This window comes from Monoraphidium neglectum (genome assembly GCF_000611645.1).
Source record: "Monoraphidium neglectum strain SAG 48.87 unplaced genomic scaffold scaffold00702, whole genome shotgun sequence".
Lineage (NCBI taxonomy): Eukaryota > Viridiplantae > Chlorophyta > Chlorophyceae > Sphaeropleales > Selenastraceae > Monoraphidium > Monoraphidium neglectum.
In genome coordinates this window covers 1-10926 of record NW_014012926.1, presented here as the reverse complement: position 1 = coordinate 10926, position 10926 = coordinate 1, and the positions used below count along the sequence as shown (strand labels likewise).

The 10926-nt window shown below is 61.9% G+C and overlaps 3 protein-coding genes across 3 annotated transcripts; 2 read left to right on the top strand and 1 right to left on the bottom strand.

Moving 5' to 3' along the window:
* Window positions 1–273: 273 nt before the first annotated feature.
* MNEG_4891 (hypothetical protein) lies at window positions 274–555 on the top strand (the record flags this gene model as incomplete). The annotated part of the gene is made up of 1 exon (XM_014046634.1): window positions 274–555. The coding sequence occupies one exon, from the start codon at window positions 274–276 to the stop codon at window positions 553–555; it is 282 nt and encodes a 93-aa protein (XP_013902088.1).
* A 2205-nt stretch (window positions 556–2760) lies between these two features.
* Window positions 2761–4888, bottom strand: MNEG_4890 (hypothetical protein; the record flags this gene model as incomplete). The annotated part of the gene is made up of 7 exons (XM_014046633.1): window positions 2761–2793; window positions 2993–3109; window positions 3267–3386; window positions 3644–3817; window positions 4035–4168; window positions 4401–4623; window positions 4760–4888. The coding sequence occupies 7 exons, from the start codon at window positions 4886–4888 to the stop codon at window positions 2761–2763; spliced, it is 930 nt and encodes a 309-aa protein (XP_013902087.1).
* A 1087-nt stretch (window positions 4889–5975) lies between these two features.
* MNEG_4889 (Myosin-Vb) lies at window positions 5976–10525 on the top strand (the record flags this gene model as incomplete). Its single annotated transcript, XM_014046632.1, has 13 exons — window positions 5976–6139; window positions 6317–6535; window positions 6783–6869; window positions 7150–7285; window positions 7578–7703; window positions 7943–8117; window positions 8351–8484; window positions 8688–8753; window positions 8976–9116; window positions 9310–9428; window positions 9646–9770; window positions 9966–10090; window positions 10343–10525. 13 exons carry the CDS (start codon window positions 5976–5978, stop codon window positions 10523–10525), a joined length of 1800 nt encoding a protein of 599 aa, XP_013902086.1.
* Between the last annotated feature and the right edge of the window lie 401 nt (window positions 10526–10926).

Here is a 10926-nt window from a genome sequence, read left to right as displayed (position 1 = left end):
CCGTCCCTGGGCCGCATGCACATCGTAGCTGCTGTTGCCCGTCTGTTGAGGCCGCCGGTGTCGCAGCTGCTGCCTTGTCGTGGGGCCCTGCCACTCAGCCACCCAGCGCTTCACGCATGCATGACGCATTGAAATTCTTGCCATTCCACCATATGTTGAATATTCACTCGTGGTCTACCACATCAGAGCGTTTTCACCGTTGCCGCAAAAATCAGATCCTGTTTCCGAGAGCTGCCATCCTTCTCGTATTGCCCTTACTCCTGCGCTGCAGTAATGGACGCTCGTACGCAGCAGGAGCAGTACCCTGCCGTGCCGTCGGCCATAGCATACCCAGCGACCAGCACACCTGGCGCCGACGGTGCGCTTCAGAGTGTGAGCTACTCGCCCGATGCCGCTGCAGCGGCGCCCATGCGCCAGGCGCCTCCGCCGCCGCCAGGCTACCCCGGCACGTCAAATGGTGATGTGCCCGACGACGTGGATGTGAACGAGGTCGTCCCGCGTGGCTTCGGCCTGGGGAACAAGATGCAGCGGGGCACGAACGGTGAGCCGCTGTGAGAGGCATGAGTTGCGCGCTGTGGGTGGTTTGCGGATCCTGTTTCCGAGAGCTGGCATTGGCTGGTGTGGCATGGGTTGGCTGGTGTGACGAACGGGTGTGGTACTTACGGTAGTTAGCAGTTCAAAAGGCCGGCGCCCACTTCACCACCATCTCCGCCCTCCCATCCTTGCAACTCACCCTGCAGCCGTGCGCAAGGCTGAGCTGCGCGCCCACCACGCGGCGCATCCCGGAGCAGCTGCCCGCTACAACACTTTCGGGCGCGTCAGGCTGGCGATGCACAGGGGGGTGGACAGGCTGTGCGCTTGCACAATAATGTAACTTTTCGCAGTGGAGCATAACATTTCCTCGTTGGTGTGAGACGGGGGATCGAGGCTGCAAGATGTACCAACTTTGTTAATCAGATTGTATGGCGGAAGTGACCCAGTATTTCAGTTCTCCACCATCCGGGCTTTCTACGACAGCTGGTGGTTTACTTTTGTTTGACACCTGCATTCAGGTTATGATTTGACCCAGGCACAGTGGCATTTCCTGTTTGTTGCACGGGGTGTCTTCAAAGTAGTGATGTGTACCTTCGCCTCGGCACAGCGGATACATCGTCATGGTTATTCATCCCTACTGTAATGGACTTGCTGGCACAAATGGTGCGACCCACAAGAATTTCCAAGGATGTCCAATCACCTTTTGAACATGTGAGCGGTATGCAAGTCTTACATCGTGGTTTCAAGCCTTTGTCAGGCAATGCGAACGCTGGCATAACTCAAAGGTGCATTGTCTTTTGATCGATTGACAGCCGGCAGCAGCTGTACGGTTGCACCAGACACCCGAAGAGTGGGGTGTGGAACGGAGGCTTAGGATGGGAGATTGAAATGGCTAGATGTTTGAAAGTTGTTTGCCAAAATTAATCAGCTCGCTTCTACATTCAAGCAATCCGTATTTATGTGGCACATGCTATGCAAATTTCAGAGCAGTGAGTAGCACGGATGCACCCCTGTGGGGGGCTTGTGCAAGCATCGATTGGAGACGCAGTGAGTTTTGTGTGCGTGTTGGAGCAGGGGCTCCGAGTCCTACATATATGTGCTGTGGGTGTACCAAACATCAGCACCACGTGCGCATCACTGGGTCCAGCAAGGATGATGATGCTGCGAGGCATGGTGCAACCAGCAACTGGTTGTGAGTGGGGATCTGCCGGAATGGGAGTGCTGATATATTGACCAAGTGACTCGTGCCGCGCCGCCCTTGTTGACTCCCTCACGACCCAGCGGGTGAAATGCCGAAAAAGGGCAAGACTGCTTGTGCGGTGCTATTTAAGTTGCAATACAGCGTCCTGCACGCTGACCGCTGCTTCATCAGCTTCCTGGACAACGCATGACGTATGCGTACTTCCTGTATGTATGAGTTTGCAGTGGACGCCAGCTTCATGAAGCCGCGATCAGGGGCCTGCCCAACGAAGTTCACCTGGTGATGTCCCGATCACACCACCATTTTAATTTCCAAGTCACTCGCGTCGCAAGCTCGGCAGGCAGCAGGGTTTGGAGCCTGCACGGCCTCCTGTTCTGTAGCTGTGCATCCTCACGCAGAAAGCGCCAGCGCCCAGCGGCTGGCGCAGCTGGGCGTTGCTTTTGATCTGCGCGGACCGACTGAGCTGTGGCGGATGACAAGTGCTGCTGCATCCTTGCCGGCCATCACCCCGAGCTTTTGCACCTTGTGCCGCCTTGCTGGAAAGAGCGCCGTCCTAAACAAGCTCAGCAGCTGTCTTGAGCCGTGCCGTCAGCTGTCTTAAGTCATGCGCAGTCGCAGGTTACAAGCACTGGGTCTGCTTGCCAGCAGCACAGCAAGCTAGCACTTGGTGTGTGGGCTCCATGCTGGGTACGACCAGAGGGGATACATTTCAAATGGTGTAGAATAGACACAACGACTGCACCAGTGTACAAAAGAAACGCAGCCGTGTCACAAAATCAAACATGGTTTGCCATTCAGGCTAGAAATGCATCGTGCAGCTGCACTATGAGACGCACCCACAACGGGACCCGCTCTGTAGATCAAAATGTGGAACAACATGCGGGACTCGCTAACGAAAAGATTGCGCCCAGCTGCTCATGCACTTACAGAAGCCACCTCCGTTTCGCGCCCTTTGGTTGCTGCCTGCCATGACTACCCATGTGCCTAGCATGGCGCTTCGCCAGGTGTCTGTTGATCGGCTCATCTCATCTCAGGGAGCCCTCCAGCAACACATCCACCTGCAATAGAAACGGGGTCATAATGGAAGACCAAGCATTGCGGCAGAGTCAGTGAGGGGGAGCAATAGGCCCATCGCAAAACATCTGATCTTCTGCCGGTCTGACAGCTGGTCGCTCAGGGGCGCTAGGCACCTTGGGGCCTGCCCGTGGGCGCAAGCATTGAGCACCTGGGCTGTAGATGCACCCGCAGACGCCTCACCATGTTGTACACCTTCTCTTTTGCAGCCTCCGCCCTCTTCTTGGCCAGAAACAGCACGGCATCCACAGTGCCCTCCGCGTAAATGGACCGCTCCACCACATTGTGCTTAAACTTGAACTGAATTAGGGGAGTTGATGAGAGTTTGCGGGGATGAGGCTGATTGGCAAGCGTATCAAAGGGGTTGATGCACAGTTCACGGCGTAAGATGCGCGCACGCTGCGCGCACCCAGGGTCTGCTGGTCCCCCCCCCTTCATACTCCGCACGCAAGCCCACCTGCACAGACCCATCTGGCGATGTGAGAGTGTACGTGTGGAATGCGTGGCCCCCTAGATGGTCCTCAGGGACGCCCATCTGCAGCTGCCCCTCGCGGTCGCGTATCTTGCGGATGTCAGACTGGTGTCACGGGCATGCGTGGGAGATGGGGGAATGGCAACATTGAGGATCGTCCATGACAGAGGCGACTCCATCCAATGCAAGAAGGGCAACAAAGGATAGGCAAACCTATCAATTTGTGGGCGCTAGGCCGCCAGTTGAGAGGCCCATATGCCGCCGCACAATCCCCTAAACATGCAAGCCCTGGCATTAGCAGTGGCGCCCGCCCCTGGCGCCACCCGAGCCCGCCCTCCTGTCCCCCGCCCCCAGCCGCTCACGTCCTTGAAGCCCTCGACCCCCATCTGCCGCAGCGACGCGACCACCGCCTTGGCCGTGCCGCTGACGTCGGCCTTGTTACGCTGGTGGCTCTCAGTGACGGTGAGGCTGTAGCCGGTGAACACGCCAGGGTACTGCTGCGCCATGACCTCCATCATCGCCTGGAAGGCGACCACCTGGAAGTTGAGGGTGGTGGAAAACAAGCAGGTCGCTCGAGGGGCAGCCGGAGGGGGCCGAGGGCGCCAGCGGGCGGAGGCAGGGGAAGGAGGGCTCTGGCGGCAGGGGCGCTGCGGCGCGGCAGGGGCGCCGCGAGAGGTGCAGCAGCACCGCAGCTGAGACGTGTGCCGCGGCACCGCAGGCCAGCATGCTCTGCCGAGGAGGCGCCCTGCGCACCTGCTTGCCCATCTGGGGCGCCACGACCGCATACACGCCGGCCGCCTCGGCCGCCGCCGCCACCTTGGCCCTGTCCCCGCCGGTGGTGCCCATGACAAACGGCACGCCGTTGCGCGCGTAGAACTCCGCGTTGTCTGCAAGGGGATGGCGGCACCACGCGACGCGTTTCGGCTTCCGCCAGCATCAGGTCGCCGCCCCCTTGCCTAATCTAATCGGCTTCTCTGCAATTACCCAGATCCAGACCACCGCTGTCACCTTCCCCGTGTCGTGCACCTGCACGGCGCGTCCCTGCCGGCCGCTAACCGGCCACGGCTGGACGCGAGCTCCCGCGGCGAGCCATCTGCGTGCGCATGTACAGGAGCCCACCGTTGACGCAGTTTGGCATGGTGTAGTCAACCACTACCAGGCCGGGGTACCGATCCTTCACCACATCCATGGCCTCCTGCCGCCGCTCCTTGCCGACCAGCTCGACAGGGATGCCGCTGATGCCGATATTCGACACCGCCACGCCGGCCGAGAAGCCGGTGAGTGTGAAGGGGACGAGCTGCAGGCCCGCGCGCACGACCGCCTCCGCAGCGGAGTGGCCCATCTGCGGGCGGCGGCGGAAGGCGACTAAGTTTGTAGCAGGCGACAAAGGTGGCGGCGGCGGGAGTCGGGCGCTGCACGAGCGAAGGGGGTGGAGTGGGGAGCATCCATGCGCGGGGGCGCGCGTGAGGACGGCGCACCCGACCAGTACAGCTGTTGATCATGACGGGTGGCCGCAGGTCCAGGCTGCTGCTGCTGTTGCCCTGGGTGGCGGCATCGACAGCCACTGCGTGCGGTGCTGGTCGCGGATGATGGTGCTGCAGGCGCATTGCTGCTGAAATGCGCCTAGCGCTGAGCTGCACACCCGCCCCGACGCCACTGCCGGTGGTACTGCACATAGGCTGCGGCCTACATGACGTTCTATGTGCATGCATGGCAAGCTAACGGAACCCCGCGCGCGGACGGCTGAGACGAGATTGATGAGAGCAGATCCGATCAGGATAACCGGGTGTCAATTATGAGGAATGAAAGCAATTGAAGCTGTGCACTTCATGTACAGGCCACGGGGAAAGCAGTGCGGAAAGTCTCATCCCCCCGCACTGCTTGCAAGCACCGGCCGATCCAGCTGCGGTTGTGCAAAATCCCGGCGGCCATTGGGCCTCGATCAGATCATACTAGTGCATTTCAGCTGTTTGGCAGAGTGCCATGAGCACCTGCCCTCTCTTCAACGCCCAGCGGCTTGCTACCTGACACGCTTCTCCCAGCGGCTGGGTTTCCTAGCCCGCACCAATCGTCTGTGGGACTTATTGGTCACAGAGGGAGCTGCTGGTCGCGAAGGGCCATCCCAGAGCCCGCGGGCATTAGCATAGCTTGGGAAGTCGCCCAGCATGACCGCGCCGCGGCAGCCCAGCGCGGTGATACACACAGTGGGCAGCAAAGTATGGATAAAGACGAAGGATGGCGACTCTTGGGTGAAGGGGGAGGTGATCAAGCTGGATGGGGACCAGCTCATCGTGTCGCTGGACGGAAGCAACGAGCAGCGAAAGGTCGGCCAAGAGGATGCTCCGCTCCAGAACAACGACACGAGGGGCGTGGAGGTGAGGCGCTGCGCCATGGGGCCCGGGATTGGACTGGCCGCTGCGCTACGTTGCGCAGAGGCAGCCGCCCTTGGCTGCCCCTGCTGAAGCGCATGCAAGCCCGGGTAGTTAGGTGGTAACTTGGAGGTTTTGAAACACTATTGAGCAGCGGCGCGCCGGCCGCATCACCTTGAACGGACGCTGCCCGGAGCCAACCACATTACCTGCCGCCCAGCTCACCTGAGTGACTGGGCCCCCACCCCTAGCCGTGCTTCCTTCCCGCACTCTGCCATGCGTGCCAACCCATGCCTCAAACCATTGCAATGCACGCTTCAAGGACATGACGGCGCTGTCGTACCTCCACGAGCCTGGGGTGCTGTGGAACCTGCGGCAGCGGTTCCAGTTTGACGAGATCTACACCTACACGGGCAGCATCCTGATCGCGGTCAACCCGTTCGCGCCCCTGCCGCACCTCTACGGCACGCACATGATGGACCAGTACCGGTGGGCGGCCGCGGCGGCCGACGCGCGCATGCCGTGCTCGCTCGCTGCTTGCATGTTTGTGGTCTACGGCACCATGCTGCGGGCGCGGACGGCAGCCGCAAGCACCCGAACGGGGTCCTCCGCCCTGCTGCGTCCGCCTGAGATGCACCGCCTCAACTTGAAACCATAACATCGCAGCGGCGCCGACCTGGGGGACCTGTCACCGCACGTGTACGCCATTGCGGACGCGGCGTACAAGCAGATGCGCAAGGAGGGCAGCGGCCAGGCGATCCTGGTGTCGGGGGAGTCGGGCGCCGGCAAGACCGAGACCAGCAAGCTCATCATGAAGTACCTGGCGTACATGGGGGGGTACATGGAGGCCCACGGGCGGCGCGGCAGCAGCGGCGGCGGCAGCAGGTGTGGGCAGCGGACCAGGTGGCGGGGGGGGCAGGGGTTGAGGGGCGCAGGGGCGGAGGGAGCAAAGAAGCCGCGCAGACCTGAGGGCAAATATATGCGCTGCCGCTGCTGGTTGCGAAAGTGCAGCAAATGGAGCAGATGAGGTGGTCGGGAGATGGCAAAAGCAGCGGCGGTCGAGCGCTGGGAAGCAGCCTTGAACATGCGGCGGCGCACGCGCTGCACGGTCTTGACCATCTGCGCCGCGCAGGAGCGTGGAGGAGCAGGTGCTGGAGAGCAACCCGCTGCTGGAGGCCTTTGGTAACGCCAAGACCGTGCGCAACAACAACTCCTCCAGGTGCAGCGGCCGGGGTTTGCACTGCAGCATAGGTCGCAAGCATGAGAAGAAAGAACTTGGGACGAAGGGCGTTGTGTGCTGCTGTTATGTGTTTTCCCGCAACGGCTCGGCGGCCGCCGCAGCCAGAGTTTGGCGCTGCGGTGCCAAGAGGGGACGCCACGGCGCGCCCCGGGGGGCTTGCAGCTAAAAAGGATAAGGATTGGGATGGCCACAAGTCAGGGTCGTCACAGCACCCAAGGCATTGACGCGTGCCCGCCCGCACGCCTCCACCCCCCGCAAGGTTTGGCAAGTACGTGGAGATCAACTTCAACAAGGCAGGCGCCATCACTGGCGCGGCCATCCGCACCTACCTGCTGGAGCGGTCGCGCGTGGTGGCGGTCAACAACCCGGAGCGCTCCTACCACATATTTTACCAGGTGGGGGGGGGGGCGGCGGGCGCGCTCTCGCAGGGCCCTGAGACGAGTCGGTGCTGGAGGGGGCCCCGGATGCACCGTCATACGTTGTGCACCTGCTGTCTATTGGCCCCCGTCACGGTCAGCTGCGACCGATCAGCCGCGACCTGCAACTAAAGTTCGCCACACTGTGGCGCTAGCGGGATTTCGTCGAGTGGATCCGAGCCCGGCCAGGGGCGTATGTCAGATTGGACCGGGGTGGTGACGCCGTGTCTGCCCTCCTTGCCGGTGTCCTTCTTGACCTGCTTCTGCGCAGCTGTGCGATGGCGCGAGCCCTGAGGAGCGGCGGCGGTGGCGGCTGAAGCCGGCAGCGCAGTACCACTACCTCAACCAGAGCACCTGCTTCGAGATCCCTGGGGACAGCAATGCCGAGGAGTACGAGGTGCGTAGTTCACACGCTGCGGACGGCCTCAGGTACGGCTGGTGCCGCCGTTCCGGTTTGGTGTTGTGCGGCGCCGCCTGGCTTGCTGGGGGCCGGGACATTTTGCTGATGTGGCGGCGCAGTGGCGCAGCCACGACGTGCCCTGCAGAGACCACAATTCGGGCCTCGCCACATAGCCACTTGACATTAGAGGCTCACATGCACCCTTTTATGTACTTTGGCTTTCGGCGACCCCGCAGCGCACCGTGACGGCCATGGCGAAGGTCGGCATACCCGCGGACCAGCGGGAGGCGATCCTGGCCTGCACCGCAGCGGTGCTGCACCTGGGCAACGTGGCGTTTGCGGAGGGCAGGGACGCCGACAGCAGCATGGTGAAGCCCGGCGGCGCCGCGGAGGAGGCGCTGGCGGCGGCGGGTGAGGCAATGAAGCGCAGAGGGAGAGATGGGGTGGTGGGCCGAGGGCGCGGAGAGGAAACGCGCCCCTGGGTGGCCGCAAGCGGCTGACGGAGGGCCTCAGGTATCTTGCGCATTGCTGGGGCATGGTAGACGGGCCAAGGAGCGACAATGGTGGTTAATTTGACCCCAAGCGGCAGGCCGCTCACGGTTGCTGCCTGCGGCCCCTGCCGTCCGCCCTTCCGCTGCCCGCAGCCGACCTGCTTGGCGTGTCTCGAGACGGCCTGGCGCACGCGCTGACGACGCGCACGCGCCAGACGCCTGAGGGCCCGATTATCAGCCCGCTCAACGTGCGGGCCGCCACTGAGAACCGGGACTCCCTCGCCAAGGTGCGCCGCAGCCGTAAGGGGGGCTTGACTGCGCTGCAGGCGCTGCATAGGTTTTCCACGTTGATGCATGTTGAATGTTAGGGGCTGGTGGCAGCTTTGAGTTGGCTTGAACTGTCTGCGATGGACTGTCATAGCCCATGCCTGTCATCTGCACCTGATCCAATCTTCCCCTGTCTGTCCTTCTGCCGCGTGAAACATGCCAGGTCATCTATTCCAAGATGTTCGACTTCTTGGTCACTGCCATCAACAACGCCATTGGAGAGGACAAGGTATGGCGCCCCTGCCTGGCCCCAAGGGCCCACTCAGCAGCCGCCGGCGCCAGGGACGAGTTCAAGGCGCTCTAGCCCATCCGCTAGAGCCCATCTCTGTCCGTGCCACCACCCCTGCCTGTTTGCTCCCCCCCTTGACGGTTGCATCCTCGTAAGCTGCCCGTGCATCCTGGCCTCGGCCTGTCTGACTTCCGACCTCTACAATCCACTGCCTCAACGCAGAACTGTGCGGCCAGCGTGGGTGTGCTGGACATCTACGGCTTTGAATCTTTTGAGTACAACGACCTGGAGCAGTTCTGCATCAACCTGGCCAATGAGAAGCTGCAGCAGCACTTCAACCACCACGTGTTCAAGCAGGAGCAGGTGGGGCTGGTTTTAGGGGCTGCTGCGTTCCGGCAAAAGGCTGTGGTCGGACGACCTGCACCGCTCGTGGGCTGGACTGATTGATGAGCACTGGCCAAGCCAAAGCCAAGAGCAGATGCCCTGCGCCAGCCCTCATTATGGCAAAGCACTCCTGAAAGCAGTACACGCCCGGCGTCCCGCCCGCCCTCCCCAGGCTGAGTATGAGCGCGAGAAGATTGACTGGTCCTACATTGAGTTTGTGGACAACCAGGACGTGCTGGACCTGATTGAGGGCAAGATGGGCATCCTGGACCTGCTGGACGAGCAGTGCAGGTTTGAGGGGCCGCACTTTACACAAGGGTTGTGATAATCCAGGACCGACCTTGCATCGTTCGGCTTGCGATGGCAGCAGGGTGGCCGACCGACGACGCTGCAGCAGTGTGGCCTAGTGGATGCCTTGCTGGCTCATGATAGGATGAAATCGGCTCTTGTTCATGTTGATGTTTGCGCCTTAGCTCCGACTTTGGCTCAACCTTCCTATTCAAACCAGGTTCCCCACCTCGACCAACAAGGACCTGGCCGAGAAGCTCTACGCCAGCGGCGTCTGCCAGGGCAGCGCGCGCTTTAAGCGCCCCAAGCTCACCCAGACCGCGTTCACCATCGAGCACTACGCGGGTGCGGGGGCTGCGATCAACGGGACCTGCGTGCGACAGGGCAAGGGCTGAGGGATTCGGGGCCACTGCACCTCGCACGGTGATGAGCCTCCTTGGCTCTGTGGCAAGACAAGGAAACATCGATCTGATCATCCCCTGTGGCTTGCGCACTCACACCATCACCCCAATCCACCGCTTCATGGCGCACCCTGGCCAGGCCCCGTGGTGTACCAGTCGGACAACTTCCTGGACAAGAACAAGGACTTTGTGGTGGCGGAGCACCAGACGCTGCTGCAGGCCAGCTCCAAGCCGTTCGTGCAGGAGCTCTTCCCTGCGGAGCAGGTTTGTATGGGGGCGCGCACGTGTGTGCATGCGCGCGTGCGTTTTGGGTGAGTGCGTCTTTGTGTGTGTGTGTATGCGTGTGTTTGTGTGTGTGTGTGTGTGTGTATGCGCGCGAGATTGAGAGAGTGAAGTTCTACCAAGGTGGTGTTGGGACTGATGCTCAATAAGCGACTTCCATGGCTGGTAGTGGAGGGCAGGACCGTCAAGCCATGCCTCACACACAACAGCACACTCACGCTCGCCAACCTGCAGGAATCCCTGTCGGAGGGCAACTCTGCCGGCGGCCCCAACAAGCGTTTCGCAGCGTTCAAGTTCAACAGCGTGGGCTCCCAGTTCAAGCGCCAGCTGGGGGAGCTCATGGCGCAGCTGGGCCGCATGGAGCCGCACTACATCCGCTGCATCAAGCCCAACAGCGGCAACAAGCCCGCGCTGTGAGCCCCCGCACGGGGCTGCGCTGTGCCCTCTGTCCCTGCGCAGCGGACGGTGAAACGCCCGCGGTCTAACGCAGGCTTGCGGACAAGTACATGCCCAGGCGTCGAGTGACTGACATATGCCCCTCCCCTCACCTTTGGGTTTTCGCGTCGTGATCCCTGTTCGCAGCTTCGAGAACGCCAACGCGCTGCACCAGCTGCGCTGCGGCGGCGTGCTGGAGGCGGTGCGCATCTCGTGCGCGGGGTTCCCCAGCAAGCGGCCGTTCCCGGACTTTGTGGAGCACTTCTGGCCCCTGGCGCCGGAGCTGTACCACAGGCCAGAGCTCGAGGACAGGTGCGCACACGCACTTGCTTGTGGGGCATGGTTGTGTGGGGGGGGGGCGTGGATGTGTGAGGGTGGATGGG